At 34.7% G+C, this 21,112-nt stretch overlaps 1 protein-coding gene across 2 annotated transcripts in view; it reads right to left on the bottom strand.

Annotated features, from left to right (window-relative positions):
* Nucleotides 1-21,112, bottom strand: part of CDH10 (cadherin 10) — a 186,484-nt gene that overhangs the window by 15,420 nt on the left and 149,952 nt on the right. Inside the window, exons 6-9 of one of the 2 annotated variants that reach the window (XM_086362522.1) lie at nucleotides 13,114-13,301; nucleotides 11,551-11,804; nucleotides 6,275-6,411; nucleotides 838-959 (exon numbers count right to left, since the gene is read on the bottom strand). In XM_086362522.1, the coding sequence (XP_086218648.1) occupies nucleotides 838-959; nucleotides 6,275-6,411; nucleotides 11,551-11,804; nucleotides 13,114-13,301 (701 nt within the window). The remainder of the gene's footprint in view (nucleotides 1-837; nucleotides 960-6,274; nucleotides 6,412-11,550; nucleotides 11,805-13,113; nucleotides 13,302-21,112) is intronic. The other variant, XR_015149192.1, reaches the window with a different exon arrangement.

Here is a 21,112-nt window from a genome sequence, read left to right on the forward strand (position 1 = left end):
CGTTTGATTTCCAATTATTATTTATAACATGCAGCTCCCTTCTGTGAAAACGGCACTCAAACCAATTAAGAGCATTTCTTTCAACCATACAGGCTGGCGCTTTTCAAACAACAGAATGAGCCCACTGAGGAAAAGATTTGAAGAGTTATAAACAAAGCTGGTATAGGAAGAATGTTCTAAAGGACGAAAACCAAGTCATTAAGGACTTTATGTGTTGCTGTAATGATGAAACACAAGTCTAAGCCTTAGGAGCGAGTTCTTTTGCCCTGCTCCAAAATTGTATTTGCATATGTTGGAAGAGTGATGGAATGTTTTGATGATCTCAAGTATTTGTGTTTTCCCCAACTTTCATTTCCTGTCTTGCAAGCAGTTACAAATATTTATCTAATGACACATCAGCATTTCTTTTCCCTTTTGTTTATACATTTGTCTTTGTTTTTGAAAGTTAAAAAGTTATTTCCTCTTACACCTTAAGTTTTGCAGCTAGTTTTCATATCTGCCTGCAATGCAGGAGACTCAGGTTCGATTCCTGGGTCAGGAAGATCCCCTGGAGACAGGAATGGCTATTCACTCCAGTATTCTTGCCTGGAGAATTCAATGGATAGATAAGCCTGGAGGGCTGCAGTCCATGGTATCTCAAAGAGTAGGACACGACTGAGCAACTAACACTCACTAACTAACTTGGCTTTGCTATTTGTTTGTTCTAATTATATTTCTGGGACTTTGAATGAATGATTTTATCTCTGTTTGCTCATTCCTCTAAAGATTAGGAAAAGAAAAATATTTGAAGTGCCCGTTAAAAATCTTCCTATGCTTTTAAATCCTATGGGTGCTTACCTGTCCTGGTCTGGCATTTTCACAGACAAAAGTGTCATAGAACACAGCAAATTGTGGGGCATTGTCATTAACATCCAAAATTCTCACGAAAACAGCCACTCGAGTCATCTCTTTGGGATTGTCTGAAAAAGGAGAGGAAAAGTTTGTTTAGGAAGACACATTTTTACACCAGATTTATTTTATATAAGCATCTTGTAGATATTAAAGGCTCATGTTCAAATAAGCATCAACTTAATTATATTATTGTAATGAACAAATGCAATAAAGAAAATTACTACAGAGCCTAATTAAGTAGTCATGAATTCAGCTATTATTGGGCTCAAGAGTACTATTAATATTTTGAAAAATCTTCTTAAAAGCACGATCTAGTGTAATTGATTTCATGTAATATTTGTGTCTTCACTCTCCAAATGTACAACATAAGAACAAATATTTATTAAATCTTTATTATAAATCATTAGATTTCTTAATTTATACCTTTTTTTTTTTTGGATAAAGAGTAATATTAGATAAATCAGTAATTCGCCTGAGGTCATCTTCTATGTGGTAGTTGTTAATTACAAGCTACCCTTCTGACTACTTTTATCACTAAAATATATTTCAACAGCTACTGTCAACTATCCTTTTGGAAATTTTACTATATACCTACTATCAAATTGAATGGAAATTTACAACGAAACACAAGATTTTAAATGTTTCATTAATAAAATTGTTAATTGTACCATTTCATCAATATAAGCTCAAATTTGTATAACAATATTAGTTCAATAGTTACATGTAGTATAATAATCATTATTTTTTTTTTTGCCAAAATCAAGATCATCAAAGTTTTCACATAAAAACATGCATTTTTTGTAAATTTTTAAATGTAATTTTAAAACATGTCTGTTTAGCTTATCCTTGGGTAACAAACTCATATTAATCGTAACTGTATTTTCCCCTCTAAGGTTTTTTCCAGGAACTTGCACTGATATCCTGAGAGTGTTTGGGCATCTTAAATTAAGATTATAGTCATCAGCCTTCATGATCTCAAAATCTCAGTCTCTGGATATAGTTCAAGTTCTTTGTGAACTCTGGCAAAATCAAACTCAAGATCAATATAAAAGAAGAAAGGAGTAATTAGCTAAAAATAAAGCAAAGCAAAAAAAAAAAAAAAAAAAAGTAGGTGAGCTGGGGGATAGTAACCATCTTATTAAATGGCCTCTATCTACATGGGTTATGAATAACGATTTTCCCTTTGTGAAATTTATTTGAATTTCTAATTTTATCTAAATAGTTTTCAGATACAAGGGTTAAAAAATTTTTCTCAGGTACAAACACAGAGTACCTCACGACACAAAATAATTTATTTCTCCTTCCTTTTCTTCATATAATTATAATGTAACTAAAATAATGAAATCAGCAGTTTCAAAAAGTAACATCTAAAACTAATTGTTTGGCAGGGAGGCAGACAGAATTCTAAATCCATTTGAAATGGATTTACCTTTCTTTCCTCTTTTCAAGAGAAGATTTAAAACACTTCCCTTCTTTAACACTATTGTTCAGTCCTCCTTCAACCTTCTTAACCCCAAAATATTCAGCTCTCAGGTTCTAATTTCATATTTGCCCATCTACTGCTACATGCTTTCACTTCTTAGTATGTCAGGTGGTTATTAGAGTTTAGACTCTGGAGTCAGACTTGATTCCCAGGTTCACCATTCATTCAGTGTTTAACTTTGTCCGGTTTACACTCTTTCTCTAATGCCTCAGTTTACTCAACATGAATCAAAATAGAACTTCTGATCTTATGAAGTTATTTGAATAACTAGGTGAGTGAATACAAGAAAATTTCTTATCAAAGTATCAGTTTGTTGGTAAACACTCAACACTAATACATATTGTTATTGGGGGCTTCCTTGATAGCTCAGTTGGTAAAGAATCCGCCTGCTATGCAGGAGACCCTGGGTTGATTCCTGGGTTGGGAAGATCCCCTAGAGAAGGGAACAGCTACAGATTCCAGTATTCTGGCCTGGAGAATTCCATGGATTGTATAGTCCATGGGGTTGCAAAGAGTTGGACACGACTGAGTGACTTTCACTCTCAATACACTTTGACTAATGTTATTAAGATTGTCTTTATTATCACTGTCATATGCTCTTCATTTCCTTACATTGTTTAAAAGCTTAATCTATCTTTCTCCATACAAAGCATCTACACAATAAAAATACGTCAACTAGTTTTCTTACAGTTCCTGTGGGTCTCAGGAGGAATACTTTTGGGGAAAAGTGGAGAGAAGAGAAAAAAGAGAAAAATGCTATTTTTTCCACTATTTTTCTACCTCTCTTATTCCTAAACCATTTGCTAATACCCAGAGGCATAGTGATTCACCTATAAATGAATCCTCAACTACCCAGAGTTACTTGTTGCTATGGGGAAGAGTGGGGAGGTATGATTCATATTTTCTAGAATGTGCTCTTTAACCTACTTTTATAGTTAGGGGACATAAGCAAAATGTTTTCTTTCAATACAAAGTCTTGACATAAAAATAACTCTTTTGTTGGTAGCAATTCACTTTCTAACTGTGCCACAGAAGCCAAGAAAGATGGAAAAGTTTCACATCTAAAAAAATTGCACTGTCAGTCCCTTCCCTAACACAATACAGAGATTCTCCAGCCTCTTTACACATAACTCAAGGCTCTTCAAATCAAAAGCTAAATCCACAGGGATAAACATGCTTTGTAAGGCATCAGGCCTGGAGTCATCTATTCAAAAAAAACAGTGCTTACACTAATCTTTTTACTGGCAGATGTGGCAGCTTATGTATAAATAAAAATATAAAGCCTTCCCAGGAAGCATCATACTGAATAGGAGCCGGCTTATTTTTACCACCTGAGCCTCTCGGCCGTCTGGCAAACTCTAGTGTAGCGAGAACTTGTGAGCAATCTAGGATCTTAAAATCTATGTCCTAAGGTAACCCCATGCCACATAGTCACAGGCTTTTCTATACCTCCAGGAAGAAGAAAATATAAATCGCCATCTAGAAATCCCAGGCTTTAGAAAGAAGTATCTTTTGTACCTCCTTAGGGCAAGAGTTTCCACTAATAAGGAAGCAGGTATAGAAAATGGAGCCCTTAGTCAGAAACTTTGCTCTGCTATTCTCAGAATGTATTGCAATGCTTATAGTTTAATTCTGATATGGTTATAGGAACTCATTGATTTCTACAACCCTGTGTTTTACAATCCCTGATGGTGACCTTAGTTTTAGATTTTATATTCTCCACATAGCATTTAATTTTTTTCCCCAAGAAGAATAAATTACTCCATGGTATAATGCACTAAATGACTGCCTAGAATAGAACTTGCCATATGATATGATACACTGCTAAGGAATGTAGAATTAAACTGTTAGAGGCAGGATCTGGAAAAACATTGATAAGATGTACATTTTTAGGTCATTCTGCACTGTTCTGGATGAATGGCACACTTAGTGTTCAAAATCTAGCAAAAACCATGCCCTATATGCTGTTTTCCCTCTCACCCTCATTCCATTTAATAATCGGAACAGCGTGATGGGCCCCTCACTGTGTGTGGTTTGGCAGGTAGGCATTTCCAGCAGTTACTCCATAGACTGGTTTTATTTAAGAGCAGAAAGTAGGTTTAGTTCTTAAAACGAAGAACATAATTGACTTAGCTTTTTACAGAATTGTAATTATTTCAACTAGCTTTAGAAGTTAAATTTCTCAAAGTATCTGAAACGGAAAATGCAATTCCTAGCTCATTAGGCTTGAATAAGGGGCTTGACTAGAGCAGAGAGCACAAACAATCGTGATTTTGGAATAATCAGACTGGATCCTGTCAGGCATATTTAACATTGTGATATGGATACAGATACAGAAATAAAATCTTTCCTTAAGAAAACCTCAAAAATTCTTCAGTTCACTCTGAGAGGTACAGCCATTTATATTTCATTATGGAAAAACTGGATCGTTTGGATGGTAGAATTCATCTATATTTCAGAGCCAGATGTAAGAAAAAAATTAAGTCTAGTACTTTCTCTTGAGGCATTAAGTTCATTGCTGATGATCAACCTAGCCCAGCTCCATCCTTCTGGAGCTTGATATTTCAAATCCAGTGCCCTGCCTTCCAAATCTTGGGATGATTACTTCAAATAACTTGACCTTGATATGTATTTGTGGATTCAGCTTACTTTTTCAGATCTGAAATGTATGGTCTTCTTTTTTAAACCCCATGATTTAGTCCCTCATTAATGCTTCTATGTAAGACAGAGTTGCTGTATTCCATGCACATATCATAATACAGGAATCAGAAACCATAAACAGGTTTGCATGTGTGGACAGGGCTTGCTTCAGGGGCATGTGCAATGGAGCAGGGCCTCACATTCAGAAGGCCCCACCTTTATTTAATGCTCTGCTGTTGCCATCTTAAATTTCTTCATCATATTTTAACATGAGGCCTGAGATTTTCATTTTACAATGAGCTCTAAAGATTAAGTATCCCAGTCCTGTATATGGGTAAGAACATTTGCAATTGGAGACAAATAAGACTTTGAATGGGCCTCCTAGGTGGTGCTAGAGTAAAGAACCTGTCTGCCAGTGCAAGGAACAAAAGAGATGCCCGGGCTCTGTTCCTGTGCTGTCAGGATCCCCTGGAGGAGAGCATTGCAACCCACTCCAGTATTTTTGCGTGGAGCTTCCCATGGACAGAGGAGACTGGTGGGCAACAGTCCATAAGGTCACAGAGAGCTGGACACAGCTGAAGTGACTTAGCATGCATGCATGACATTGAATGCTGGCTCTGTCTGATACTAGTTGGGTGAACTTTTATAAATTAAGTATAGAATTAAGTATTAGATCTAAAAACAGAATGACTAGTTTCAAATCCCAGTTTTATTACTTCTGGCATTGTGACTTTGGATAAATTACTAAAATCCCTGGAGTCTTACTTCATACTTTGTTAAATAAGGTCAATACAAATATTAGGAAGAAAAAATTGATTTAAATTTCTTAGAATACCTGTTTAGAGTGCTTAATGTTAGCTATTATTATGGATACCTTTGTTTCTTCACCTGTTAAAAAGAAGTAATCATATCTATCTCTGTGTTTAATGTTAAAAAATGGACTTCCAGCATTTCAGCATAAATTTTAATTCATTGTGTCCATGTGATGAATTTAATGCATTTCCCTTTCTCCCAAAGAGAATATCTTTAGTTTCTAATTCTAGATCATTTTTATTAGTTAATACTAAATGTAGATCTGTGGATGCCCACAGCTATTTCTCAGTATATATAGAAACTATTAAAAAAATTATAGGTGTTAAGGAGCCTTTTCAAACCTTAGATTAAAATTACAATTCATTTGTGCAATGAGATGGAATTATTCTTAATATAAAATAAAACCTAAAATTATGCTAAATATGATATACATAAAATTCATCTTACTGATTTCAGCAGCTATAACAGTAAGATTGTGCCACTGAGATAGTTCACGGTCAAGTGGCTTTGATGTATAAAGGGATCCATTTCCAGAATGTATGTTAAAGATCCTGTCAAGGTCAGTGTGGCGATCCAAGGAAAATCTGAACATAGAAGGCAGAGAAAAATACATGGCAGTATTATTGATGGCTTGCAAGAGAAAATGGTGAAATGTAGAGACACACATATAGTGATATTTAATAATTTTAGGAAAGTGCAAAGTACTGATCTAGAATGCAGACTGTGTCATGGATTTATCATACACACATACATACACACACACAGACACACATACATACACTTACACACATTGACCCTCTACCATCTCCCCAAAACCTCTTCCTAAGGCTAAATTTACTTTTACAGTGCATTTAAATGCTGGTGTTCTCAATGTTTTATGTTATTAAGTCATTATGTATTGCATATTTAACTGGCCCTGATGTATTTTATCCACAAAGCTTAGAATTACAAGTTTTACCCTACCAATTGAATTTACCTAATGATTGTTAATCCTATTAGAGAATTATTACATGGGTCAAATACAAAAAATCATTCCCAGAAGCAAAGTTTCGGAGTAAGAATATTGGAGATGTTAGTTTCCTCAGAGTAGTAGGTCATCAATTTATGACAGTGTTCCAAAGTTTCAAAGTTTCAATATAACACCTGGTTTGCCTCAGTTTCTTACCTACATGTGTCACTATAAAATGTATACATTTTAACCAGAAATATTTTGAGTAAAAATATTTGGGATAGGAGATTCTAGATATTTTATCAAATAAAATCTTAGTGTATGTATTTAAAAGACAACTATTCTGCAAATTGATTAAAGGCATAGTGTTGAGTGTTATTCCAAAGCCTAACAACAGGTTTATCCATCAGGATGATGTAGTTGGTATAAATCGCATTATTTTGGAGATTGTCAATCCAGGTTTAAAAGAGTAACTCTCATTGGTGGTTCTTGCCACTTCACACCCCTCATGGTTTATGAATATCTTGAAATTCTGGAGGTAGCAAGCATAATCCCCCAAGTTATCTTTAATGTTCCCTATTAAAACATTTTAAAAATAAAGCAAGGTAGACATGACAAAACTAGGAGTAATAAGTTATGGCACATATTTTCCTAAGCCATGATGGTCATTTATTTAAGGCAAATGTATGAAATAGTATTTTAAATTACATTTTACAAGAAATAATACAAAATAATTTTGAAAGTGCCATAAACTCTTTTTATTATTTTCCTGTTCCAAACGTGTATAATGTTTCCAAAAAGCAGTTGAAATACATTATCTTTATGCTGGATTTTGAATAAATTGCATTAGAAAAATAATTTAACATATCAATACAGTTAATGTGATTTTATGTTTGAAGATGGCTTATTTTAGATTTTTATTTTAAGTCTGTTCTAAGTGGAATAGACTAGTAATTTACAAATTTCCTTAATAAACCCCAGCCATTTCTAACAACGTAACATGAATTTAGTTTTCTATTCAAACTACATGTTTTAGCCATTCACAAATAAAGAAAAATATTGTATCTGAAATAATTCATAAATTACATTTCAAGTTGACAAAATTTTTACACTACTGAAAAATCCAACATAAATTTTACCTCCTCCTTGGAGTATTCCGTTATTACCTGAAGTAGAAGCTATCTGTCCCCTTCCATCCTAAAGCACCTTGCCATTTACCATATTGTATTAGGAGTTCATCTCACATCTCAAACAGGAAGTCAAATATGAAAACAGCAAGCATCATACTTAGTGTCTAGTACATACTCAATGAATATTACTTCTCACACTGAATCTACTTTCTTAACAAACTGAGAATTTCTTGAGAAACATATTAGTAACTGATATGGTCACCCACAAATATTTGTTGAATAAAAGAAATAATGACTCCTTTGGCATTTTGGCAAGTAATAAATATCCTTATTTCTATAGAATTATGGCAGGAAATTGAAGGTTGTAAATCAAATCATATTCTTTGCCAAAGCCATTTTATATGTGTTTTGTCTTTTTTTTTTTGGTAGTTCAGTTTAGAAAACAATGATAAATTTAAATGATTATGTGAAATTATCTGGAAGATACAGAGAAATCCTAGTTCTTTTCCACAGTTGACGTAATTATTGCTGACTCTTGCACAACATAGGTTTGAATTCTATGGGTCCATTTTTACTACAAATATAAATTAAAGTATGCATTTATTAAAATAAATAAATCTGAGGTTGACTCTTCAGATGCAGAGCCATAGATGCATAGGGCCAGCTATGAAGTTATACTCAGATTTTTTACTTCACGGGGGCAGGGGATATCTACACCCCTAATTCCCAAGTTGATCAAGGGTCAACTGTATATTTTTCAATTTTCTATTGATAAATTCTATGTATTATCTAACATTTTCATTTTAGAAATCAGTTCCAGAAGACATATTTTAGGTAAATCCTTTTGATTATTGCATTAGCATCCATGATATATGACATGGACAGTGTATAATATGACCAGTATTATCCTATTGTGTGTGTGTGTGTGTGTGTGTGTGTGCACATTCAGTAGTGTCCGACTCTTTGTGACCCCATAAACTGTAGCGCTTTGGCTCATCTGTCCATGAAATTTTCCAGGCAAGAATACTGGAGTGGGTTTCCGTTTCCTACTCCAGGGGATCTTCCCAACCCAGGGATCAAACCTGGGTCTCTTATGCCTCCTGTATTGGCAGGCAGGTTCTTTACCACTAGCGCCACCTTGGAAGCCCCATGCTGCTGCTGCTGCTGCTGCTGTTGGTAAGTCGCTTCAGTCGTGTCCGACTATGTGTGACCCCATAGATAGCAGCCCACCAGGCTCTGCCGACCCTGGGATTCTCCAGACAAGAACACTGGAGTGGGTTGTCGTTTCTTTCTCCAAGGCATGAAAGTGAAAAGTGAAAGTGAAGTCACTCAGTCATATCCGACTCTTAGGGACCCCCTGGACTGCAGCCTACCAGGCTCCTACATCCATGGGATTTTCCAGGCAAGAGTACTGGAGTGGGTTATCCATCTCTAAATGCATTGGTTTAGTAAGATTACTTTATTTCTTTGATTATATATACATATATATGTATATATAAATCTCCATGGTATATCAATATTAACATTCAAAAAATTCATGTTCATTTTCTGCCTTGTTAGTATAAATTCAAATATATAACAAAGAACATGGCTAGACTCTGTCATTAACAAGCAATGAAGTCATTAATTCTGTTGCTTAGTAGATATAAATGGAGTTTTTTCTCCTGGTCCATAGATTTGCGTCCTGATGAAAAATTTAATTAAAAAGAATCCACAGACATATTTTAACATATAATAACCATTAGTCTATAAGATGAGGCTTCCCAGATGGTGCTAGTGGCAAAAATCTCACCTCCCAATTCAGGAGATGTAACAGATGTGGGTTTGATACCTGGGTTCGGAAGATGCCTGGGAAAAGGAAATAGCAATCCATTCCAGTATTCTTGCTTGGAGAATCCCCTGGACAGAGGAACCTGGCAGGCTACAGTCCATGCAGTCAGAATCTATTTCATTAAGTGGAAATAGATCTTTATATCATCACTTTATAATGTCACTAGATGTAAACTGAACTTTTATTTTTTATTTTTTTTTTTAGGCAATGGCACCCCACTCCAGTACTCTTGCCTGGAAAATCCCATGGATGGAGGAGCCTGGTAGGCTGTAGTCCATGGGGTCGCTAAGAGTCGGACACGACTGAGCGACTTCCTTTTCACTTTTCACTTTCATGCATTGGAGAAGGAAATGGCAACCCACTCCAGTGTTCTTGCCTGGAGAATCCCAGGGGCAGGGGAGGCTGGTGGGCTTCCATCTATGGGGTTGCACAGAGTTGGACACGACTGAAGCGACTTGGCAGCAGCAGCAAACTGAACTTTTAAAAAATACTATTTTTTATTTTAAAAAGGCTCTTTGCAAACTAGAAACAGAACACAGGCTGTTAAAGTCAGTTAGGAGCTATGTCAAGGGAAAGCTTGTTATGTATTTAATAGGGAAAAAATAAAAGTGTATATTCAATAAATGTTTACCAAATAAATGACAAAAAAATCTTGAAAAAAAATCTAAGGAATGCAGCAATTTTAGTGAAGACAAATGGATGGGAGAAAAGACATTTATGAGAAAGTCATCCTGGCAGGTGGGAGCTATACTTGAGTACCATATGCAAGTTTTGGCTGTCAATATGTAACCTGTCATGCTGTATGTGACTATAAGAAAATGTTTAGGTAAAATTATATAAATTATATATATATATAATATATATATGAATGACTGCACTTAAGATATGACAGGACTTAGAGAATTTAAACTTTGAGCTAGAGTCACATGGCACATAAAATTAGATATTCCCAGAATTCTGTTATTGCATAGTTAGGAGTCAGAGAGGTGTGTACTTGGAAACTGTACAACCATTTGAACTTCTTCTTGACTGGCCCACATTATAAAAAGAGTAAGCAAAACCAGTCTTCTCAGGATTAAGGAAGCAAATGAAATCCAAAACAACTGATGGACTAACAGCTTAAAGTGAGTAGTCATTTTGATGCTGAATATTGTATATATAGGTACTTGGTACATTTTTAAAAATGAGAGAACAAATGTCAAGGAACTTTGTCCTTCTCATTTGTATGTATTTATCACATCTTATATGTTTTTAGGGGCCATAAGAAAACAAAGCAAAAGAAAAATTTGAAATGACTCTGATCTTTCTAGAGTGTTCTAAATTGTCTGATATAACCAAAAGAACAACCAAAAACTTTCCCGTTTCCTGGTAGGAATAAAGAACAGTTTCTAAAATCATAGTGCCCTATAACATTGTTATGATTATATTCATTTTAATTATTAAAACTTCTCTCAACCTCACATTTTATTTAAGAACCCGAAAATACAAATAAATCAATTTGGTTACACTGCAAATGCACAGCTGAAAAACATCTCCTTTACCTGTATCAGGCATCAGTCAGAACGATAAATACCTTAAAGAGATAGGAAGATGATGCAAGCCAGTTTTCAGTAACTGGCATAATTAAAACTGAAGCAAACTGTGAACCTTATGCCTACCCTGCCCCAGAACATAAACAATTTATTTTAAATACGTGTGCTCAGCAAATGTATGCACAGCTCTTTCAATGCATTTAGTGCTTTAAATATAATTTCATCATCTCTCCATTTACTTCAATTCCCTTTCTTTTCATTGTAAGCATAAGCATACTTACCTAACGGGGCTAGAAGTAGAATCTGGGTCTCTTGCCATTACGGTACCAATGATTGTACCCACTTCAATATCTTCATGAACCTCAAACAGATAGGAGGATCTGCTGAAAACAGGGGGTTCATCCACATCCTCAATAGAGATTTTCACAATTGTTGTATCTTTAAAAGGTCCTAGGTAATAAAAACGTGGATCCACATGGGTATTTTCTGCTTCAACCTTCAGAGTGTAAAGCCTTCGGCTCTCATAGTCAAGTGGCTGTATTAAGAATAAATAAGTAAATAAATCATCAAATTAGATAGAAGACAATTGAATCATATGTCCTTTCCAAGTTACAGTATGACTGTTAAAGCCTAATTGAGTTCTGTCAAGTTGTTCATTAACTGTAAATAATTAAAGTAATAAAAATATAAAATAAAACTACTTTTACATATCGGGTGGAATTCAGTTTTATTTTCATGTACTTGAAATGTAGTACATCAGAATATAGGAAAATGAGAATCTAAATCTTAGAAAAATTGAAACGGAGATTAATATCTATCTTATATGATGGCAACCCATTATAAAACATGGGTTGGTGGATTGTGTGTGTGCTTGTGTGTATATATGTGTGTGCTGAGTTGCTGGCTACAGCTAAATTTTTCAAAGCAAAAAATTCAGTAATCTTTTAAAATATTTGCTGTGATATTTCCATTCCATTTAACAGGACCACGGTAGTACATAAATTTGATGAAAGTTTGAAGACTAATACAAAACCTTTCAGCAGTTATGCAAAACACTGAAAATAGGAACAACCTTAGGTAAAGAGAAAAATTCTGATAGTAATTGGTAATTAGGTTACATTATGAAACAAAAAGAAACTTAAATATTGAGTTGGCCCCTCCTTTGCTAGTCATTGTCTTTGCCTACTTTGAACTTCGTAATAGAACCTGAAGAGAGTTTTGTGATTAACTAGTGGTTACTTTATGCAAATAGTATGCAGGACATTTTATTAGGACCTAAATTCTACTGGGCCTTACTTTTTCTTATAATGATGGTACTGATGCTGCAATAAAAAAACTAGTTACCTTTAAATTGTATCACTGAGCATATGTGAGCAGAAAAGCTTAATTTATGTAGCAGAAGGGAAAATGTGAACAATGAAATTATCTTCCAATCCATGCTGTCTCTTTTCATTAGCAACTCTAATTATTGCTTCATACATCTGGATAGATGGCATGTTACTTTTTATGCCTCCAAATGTGATGATATATTGCTATTATTAGCTATTAGCTATTTTTAAGGAAACAATCTTAATAAGGGGCTTTAATTAATGTGACTCAGAAATACAATCACACATATATTACCTTGCCTTTTAAATTTTGTAAAATCTCAGGTTTCATGTTTTAATTAACAAAAGCACTGGGTCAGAACGTCCAAGGTGATCTTTGGCTTTATGTCCCTCATACTTATACATTTACACTGGAACATGATAGGGATATTTCTTAATGGACAATGCTTGAGTGGATAACACATAGCAAAATATCTACTTTCTAAACAGATGATTATTTCCATGGCTGTTCTGCACCTTTTTCACAGTGATGATGCCCTCCTGTGTGTCCTTCTCAGTTATAATGTCAAACATATCAGTCCCATCACCATCAATAATTCGGTATTCTACTTCAGCATTTTTCCCAGTGTCAGCATCAGTTGCTTTTACGCTTCCAATGGCTGTGCCAACTGGGGAGGATTCAAGAACTCGAAGATGGATGGTGTCTGTACAGATTACAGAAAAGAAGAGAGAGAGAGATTTCCTCAATAGAATATTTAAAGGTAAAATGTGTATGAGAAAATATTATAAATCTCAAACTTTACATTAGATGTTTACTAATAAGTTGAATACACTCAATATGTATAATATATAGTTTTGGGACAGAAAAAGTAGAAACATAGGGTGTTTGATCTGTGCTTACTAGTGAAACAACCTATACCAAGAATTCTGGTTTTAAAAAGAGCATGTTGTCTTCTTTTGCATTTGCATAAGTAACTAGAGATTAGCTTTGAGTACAAATATGTACCTGTATGTGTTTATACAATCACAGCAAATCACAGAATATACCACAAATATTTCTATATTGCAGTGAGTGAACATATTTTTAAATTGTTTTTCCTTTCTTGTTTTCAGTTATTTACTACTCAGTTTATTGCAGCTGCAGAGCAGAACATTACAAAATTCCATGCGATCAGCCATAGTGGGGAGGAACCCCACTTCTGTTTGTGATGGGAGACACAAAGGATAGTCTGTGGGGAATACAAAGATGTCCTTCACAGTGTCAGTATGAAAACACTAAATTCTGACAAACTCCCTTACATTCAGAGCAAAGCAAGAATTTATCTAAGCCCCTGATTCTAGTCGTGCTTCCAGCATGAACCAGCTCTCCTGCTAAATGAGATTTATGTTTTAGCACCTGATCATAAACTACATGCTTCTGACAGATTAATTGACCCAAAGCACACTTCTGATTAGAGCAGATTCTCGCTCATAAACCTTAAGTAATTCTCCTTAATATACATAATACAGTCCAGACCTCTTAGCTAGTCATACTCTGGCCTGACTATATCTTTCCTAATGTGTCTTTCCTTCTGTCACTTCCAGGAAAGCTTTATACCAAACTGGGCTTTTCAAAGTCTTGTCAAAAATTAATTTCCTACTCTCTATATTTTCACATACTATTTCCCTCACATAAACTTCTTCCCCCATTGTCCTCAAATAATTATAACACAATTTACCAAATCTGAGAAAATGGCTCTCTTATGTGTTGAGTGTTTGAGGGGCTAAAGCCCTTAAAATTCATATGTTGAACTCCTAAACCCTATTCAGGATCTCAGAATATGACTGTACTAGAATATAACATCTTTACAGAGGTAATTAAGGTTAAATGAGAAGGTTAGGTTGAGCCCTAATCTAACATGACAAGTGTTTAGACACAATCAGGCACAAGAGGAAAGCCCATGTGAAGCCTGGAAGAAGATGGCCATCTACAAGTCAGTGAGAAACCTTAGGAGAAACCACCTTGGTCTTGGACTCCCAGCTTCAAGAACTGTGAGAAGAGAGATGCCATACAGTCTGTGGTACCTTGCAGGGCAGCCCTAACAAACTAATACAGAGGCCAACAACTTCTCAGTGTGAAAAGTCCTTTCCTAGGAGACACCATTAGGACTCAGTTTCTACCACACCCTGGTTGGTCACTTAATGTATACTTTTCAATTATTTTTCTACATTGTTTTCTCTCCATTAATTTCTGGTTACACAACATTGACAGCAACTCTCAATTCATTCCTTGGTTATTGTCTTGTTGGCTCTCTTTGCCTTTGCTTTTTTTTCTCCTAGAAACACCTATTCTTGGATAATCAGATGGTTCATCCTCTTTCTTCTTCAGGTGACTACTCAACCATGACCCCTCAGAAGCTTAATATTTCACTGAAAAGAACCTTTTTGAGAAGGCATCACTCTTCCTATCACTTACCACTGCTAGGTATTATATGATTTACTCGTTTATTTGTATGTACCATGAGGATGCTACACAAGACAGGGACGGCTTTGCATTTTTTCACCACCATATTCCCAATGTACTTCTTTGAATGTAATAGCCACTATGTACTTTTTCTTATATTGGATATCTGAGAAACTACCTAACTCATCTGTCAGGTCCTATAATTGGCCAAATCCAATTAAATCTTTTATACTCTGAGTGCACACTGCAGCCATATCAAAGCTTTGAAAACAATAATTTAATTAATAGTTATTCAGAGCCTTGAAATTATTTGACAACTCACTTTGTACTTAAAACATAGATAGGCTGGCCCTCCATAGATTCTTATTTCCTGTCATTTTCACCCTTAATTAATAGTCTCCATACACTGGTCTTCTTTAGGTTTTTCAAATACGTTTTTCCTTTTCAATTTAATGCAGTTTTCTTCCTTATGAAAGATTTTCTACACAACTCTTTGCCTGGCAACCTCTGTCTCTTCCTTTGGATACACGTATGTGTAGGGCTGAGTCCCTTTGATGTCCACCTGAAGCTAGCACAACATTGTTAATCGGCTGACTTCAATATAAAATAAAAAAGCTTAAAAAAATCTAGGTGGCTTCAAACAATAAAAATTTATTGTCTTACAGTTTTGAAAGCTAGAATTCTGAAACCAACGTATCCGGCAGGGCCATTCTCTTCTCCACAGGTCTATAGAAGATCCCTCTTTGGCTTTTCTAGCTTCTAGTGCTTGCCATCAATCATTGGCATTCCTTGATTTGTCAATGCATCATTCCAACTACGTGGCCATCTTCTCCCTGTAATTTCACATTGTCTTCCCTCTGTGTATGTCCCTCTGTGTATTCTAATTGCCCCCTTTTTAAGGATACCAGTCATATTGGAAAAGGGCCCCAAACTTACATACCTCCTTTTAACTTGATCACCTCTATAAAGACCCTATTTTCACATAAGGACTTAAAGCTATATTTTTATGGAACATATTTCAACCCATAATAGGATACTCTGATGTGAAGTTAAATATTATCATTAATAAAATCCACTGATGTTCTGAGAAGAATAGCTGCAGAAATACCATATGGAATTATTGTTTGTAAAGTTTAAAAAAAAATAAGAAGAGAACCCGAATGTCAAACAGCCTGAAAATAGGTAAATAAACTGTTACATTATCACACATCCTAACATAATATAAAATTGAAAAATATGAGCTATAGTTACATCAAAAATATGGATGAATCTTAGTTGCATTATATGAAGTGGGAAAAGGCAAATTTCAGAAAATTATACACAGTGGGACATTATTTTTATAAAACGTTAACAAGACCTCAACACTATTCTGTTTGGAAAACCATAAATACTACATATGTGTTTGTGTGTGTGTGAATTATCTCTCTCAAACACACACACACATGCGCACAATTTGAGTATCTTGCATGTGAATGCAAGCTATTTTTAAAGTCCTTGTAATGCTTTAAAGTAGTGATACTTAGGTTCTCTTATAGTTACTGCATGCTATATGAAAACATAAAACAAACAAGCAAACCCGTATACACCATAAATAATTGTCAAATACAGCTTTGTTTAAAAGTGTTATTAGTCTTTACTGGCACTTGATGGAAATAAATATCTTTCATTTAAAATTCAGGGCTTCCCTGGTGGCTCAGTGGTTTTAGAATCCACCTGGAATACAGAAGATGTGGGTTCGATCCCACATACATAATAACACAGGAAGAATCACAAGTAGAGTCAGCAGGAAAAAAAAAAAAAACAGTGAAAAGCAACAATAACATAAAATTCAAAAGCAAAATCAAGACAAGTAAAACACTTTAGCTGGATCATATCAACAAAACAAATAACGTAGAGTCATCAGGTGGAGCATATTTTTAAAATATACTCATTATGTTTTAAGGAATGAAAGTTATAAGATTTTTACTAGAGAATGAAAAGTGGCTTCCTATACTGATATGAAGCTAAACACAATATCCAGTAGTAGTCAAGGTTGAAGCAGTTAAAAAATAATGGATGGGTTAAACAGAAAATTAAAATCACAAAGGACAGATCTGGTGAGCTAGAGGACAGTGGAAGGAAGTCCACATGATTAAAAATTAATATATAATTGTGAGGTTGGGAAAAATAAAAGACATGGATCAAAATGTCAATGGACCTTTCAAGGTAACCCCTGATCCTAGAAAGATACTGAGCAATGTCATCAAAATTTGATGATAAAGTTATTTTGAACCTTGAATATTCACTATAGCCACAGTATTAATCAAGTATGATAGCCCAATAAAGATAGTTTTAGACTCAGCAAATTTCTTTCCCTTTGGCCCTTTTAAAATAACCTGATGTAGAATATATTCCAGGAAAACAAGAAGTTAAATCAAGAAACAGGAATACAGAAGATCTAGAGAGCTATGTATCTGAATTAAGAAAATGAAAAAGAACTGTCTGGGATGGCAGACTTTCCTGAACTCCAGAGATGAGCCAGCCCATGCTGAAGGGGGAATACTGATGGTTTATAACTCTGAATGTTGCTAGAATTAAGCTAAGTGCTATCAGGTTTTTTCACTAATAACTTTTGAATAGCACCTCTAAAGCGCAAATCTGTAACATCTCTGAAAATACAACTTTACTAAACAGGATCTTTGTCAATAGCGGAAATCATTCCATGGAAAATAAAATATCTGGCTTATTATCTCCTAAGACTTTTAAGAGCTGGTGTATGCTTTGGTTTACAGTTTTGAACTAAATATTCAACTTTTACATGTTGAATGTAAAACATGTTTTACATGTTTAATACTTTGTATTAAATTTAATAATTATGTTTACATGCATAATACTTTGAAAAGTGCATTTTAAAAATTATAAAGAATTTTTTTAAGACATGGTTAAAATTTATTAGATATATTTACTGCTTCAGTGAAAATGCTATTGGGATAGAAAGGCAGAGAGGAAGGGTGAAAATGGTGGATATAAAAGAAATTTCATAACAAACTTGGTGAGATAACCAATAGAGAAATTTTGAAATGTGTTATTATTAAGGGGAGAATAGATTGAGATGCCACTGAGCTCCATTTTTGAGAATGATGAAAAGAAGTCAAAAGGAAATCTACAAAAATTTTTAAAATAACAATAAAATATTACTTAATTACGGTTAACCTAGGTGAACTAAAAAGTAACAATTTATCATTGTTTTCTGTGATGATTAGAGCTATGGAGAGGAAGAACAGAATGGGTGGCTTATTTTCTATTTTAAAATTTTATCTATGAACTTAATACTTTGGAGCAAATTATTATTATTATTATTGTTATTATTATCATTGGCAACACCATGTGGCCTGTGGGATTTTAGTTCCCTGCCCAGGGACTGACCCACAACCTTGGCAGTGAAAATGTAAACCTAACCAGTGGACTGCCAGAAAATTCCCTGAAGCAAATTATTTTTTTTTCAAAAAATTAAATAGAAAATTGTCCTGATGAAATTGGAGATTATCAGGTTATGGTAGAAAGTTTCTGCATCATGGATCTTTTAGCAGGGAGATAGAAAAAAAGAAAAAAAAAGTGTTTTTGTTTGTTTCATTAATTTTACTGTCTCATAGATTTCACTGGGAGTATTGTTTCTGGGAATTTGTTCTCCGACTTTTTATTTTTAGTTTGGGCTTTTTTTGAGATTGCTGTAGTTTTAGGCACTGGCCTAGATTCTGAAAATCTGTCTGCTTTGAACTTGTCATTAGTATAGTTCTGGTCAAGGATCCAAAACATTTTATTTCCTTGTTTTATTCTTTGGTAGGTGCAGAGACTGTTTCCATCAGGTTATTTCATTTTCATGAGAGTAAGCATTATCCATGTTAATTTTCAGTACTTTCTGAGGTTTAGTAGGGAAGTGATCATTCTCCATTGATTCATATTATGTTGTTGTTCCGTTGCTTAGTAGAGTCCTACTCTTTGTGACCCCACAGACTGCAGCACGTCAGGCTTCCCTGTCATTTCCTAGCCCCTGAAGTTTGCTCAACCTCATGTCCATTGAGTTGATGATGTCATCCAACCATCTCGTCCTCTGTTGCCTTCTTCTCCTCCTGCCCTCAGTCTCTCCCAGCATCAGGGACTCTTTGCAACCGTATGAACTGTAGCCTGCCAGGCTCCTCTATACATGCACAAAAATATATTTATTTTTTTTGAAACACTAATCAAATTGTTTTCAAGGAGTTCTATTCTTTCCAGAAAAGCAATGACTAAGATTGAGCTCATTCATTAAAATACCATAGATTTAGTTCCTCTGTTAAATAATTTAGATAGTCATACAATAAAATACACATATGTTGTATACACATACAGAACATATACATTCATAATTGCTTTGATTATATGGCCACTTCAGTAATTCATTTATTCAATAAATCTTTATTCAGTGCTCACGATGCATAGATAACGCTTTCTCTGAAATTGTGTTTATGCCAAGAAACCTATTCAAGGATGAGATTTATTGGGTCTACTTCAAAATTTAAAAAGTGCATTTCTATATTTTAAAGGTATGAGAGAGCTATTCATTCATACTCTTAAATTTATTTCCAAAACTCGTCTGTTGAACACAGGTATACTAGTTTGTCAAGCAAACTGAAATTGCTTTAATGAAGAGCTTGCAAAGGTGTCTACCATGTAAGGGGAGCAGCAGGAGAGGATCCAGAAAGGAGACAGACTGTACTGCACTCACTGTCAAAGGCAAAGTAGCACCTGCCATCCATCTTACATTTCATGTTTCCTTAAAGGCATCTATTTGCATGCTTATTTTTTACCTTACAGTTGATGAAGCTTTAATTATGTGGTACGCTTTCCTATCAATTCCAATTTATAGTTGTTTCCAATTCATTCCCAGGTGTCAGATTGAATCATTTGCTTCTCTTTTAATGTTTAGGGCAGATAAATATTTCTTCCCAGTGAGTATGTTCTTAGTCTGGTTATCGACTTAAGCACAAAGGCACGAATGCAAGGAGGAGAAAGGCAACTGCCATTTCCAAATTGCCTGTGCAAATTTGCATTTAGAAATAAAAACCTAAATGGTAATATTGCAAAGAATACTTCTTAAGGACTGGCCAAAAGATAAGGCTACTTAAATAAGTGTATTCTGAGGCTATTGTTGACACCCTCACACAACATCTAAATTTTCATTTATTAATGATTTTAAACAATTTTGATGTACTTTTTTTTTAAAATTTTGATTCAGAACTAAATATTCCAGGTCACTTGTCCTACTAAAATTTAATCAGTAGGACCTCTGCACTTGAGTATGGAAAACACTGCAGATTTGTTTACTAGAATTAGAAATAACTGACAGCTCATATAAGAGACTTGGGAGGAAAGGCAGAAGATGGGCACAGTTAGAGCTGTGACAGGGTGACCTCCTCAGGGGCAACAAATTGATGCCAGAAAACGAATGGGAGAGCAAAGAGGGCAAACACAGGTTTTGAATCGTGGCAACAAATAGCTGCCGTTTGTTGATAAAAAAAAAAAAAAAAGTTTCAAAGAGATATAATTTGACTCTTTCCTTTGTTTCCTGCCCTTATTTCTATTCACATTTACATTAAGAACCTCTCTACTTTTCCAGAGTTGTGAGAATAAAGCACCACACACGTGAATCAACAAAATAGTTTAACATTAGTTTAATTTTTTTATTTGCTTTGCATATAATCTTATTGTAACATCTCTACGCCGCATAATAATCTCAAACAATACTTGCTCTAAGAAAAATGATACAATTATGCACGTTTATAAACCATTCTGTTGTATAATGTTTAAAAGATGTTTTCTAATGAGCTTAACAGGAAGAAATTAAAAACAAGATAAAGCTCCTGAGAGGAAACTGCAGAGTAGTTAAGGAAATTATGCAATGCTAAATGGGCATTTAGGAAAAGCAAAGGAGAGCTCAAAGTCACACCAGAGACTGACAAGGGACTGAGGCTTTGGAACTGAAGACACTCAGCAGAGGAAAGGCAGAAACCTAAATCTGTGAACACTGGAGACATGATCACCAACTTAGCTTAA

The sequence above is a fragment of the Bos grunniens genome, chromosome 20 (genome assembly GCF_055505025.1).
Source record: "Bos grunniens cultivar Pamir isolate PY7600 chromosome 20, Bosgru_T2T1.0, whole genome shotgun sequence".
In the NCBI taxonomy this organism is placed as follows: Eukaryota; Metazoa; Chordata; class Mammalia; order Artiodactyla; family Bovidae; genus Bos; species Bos grunniens.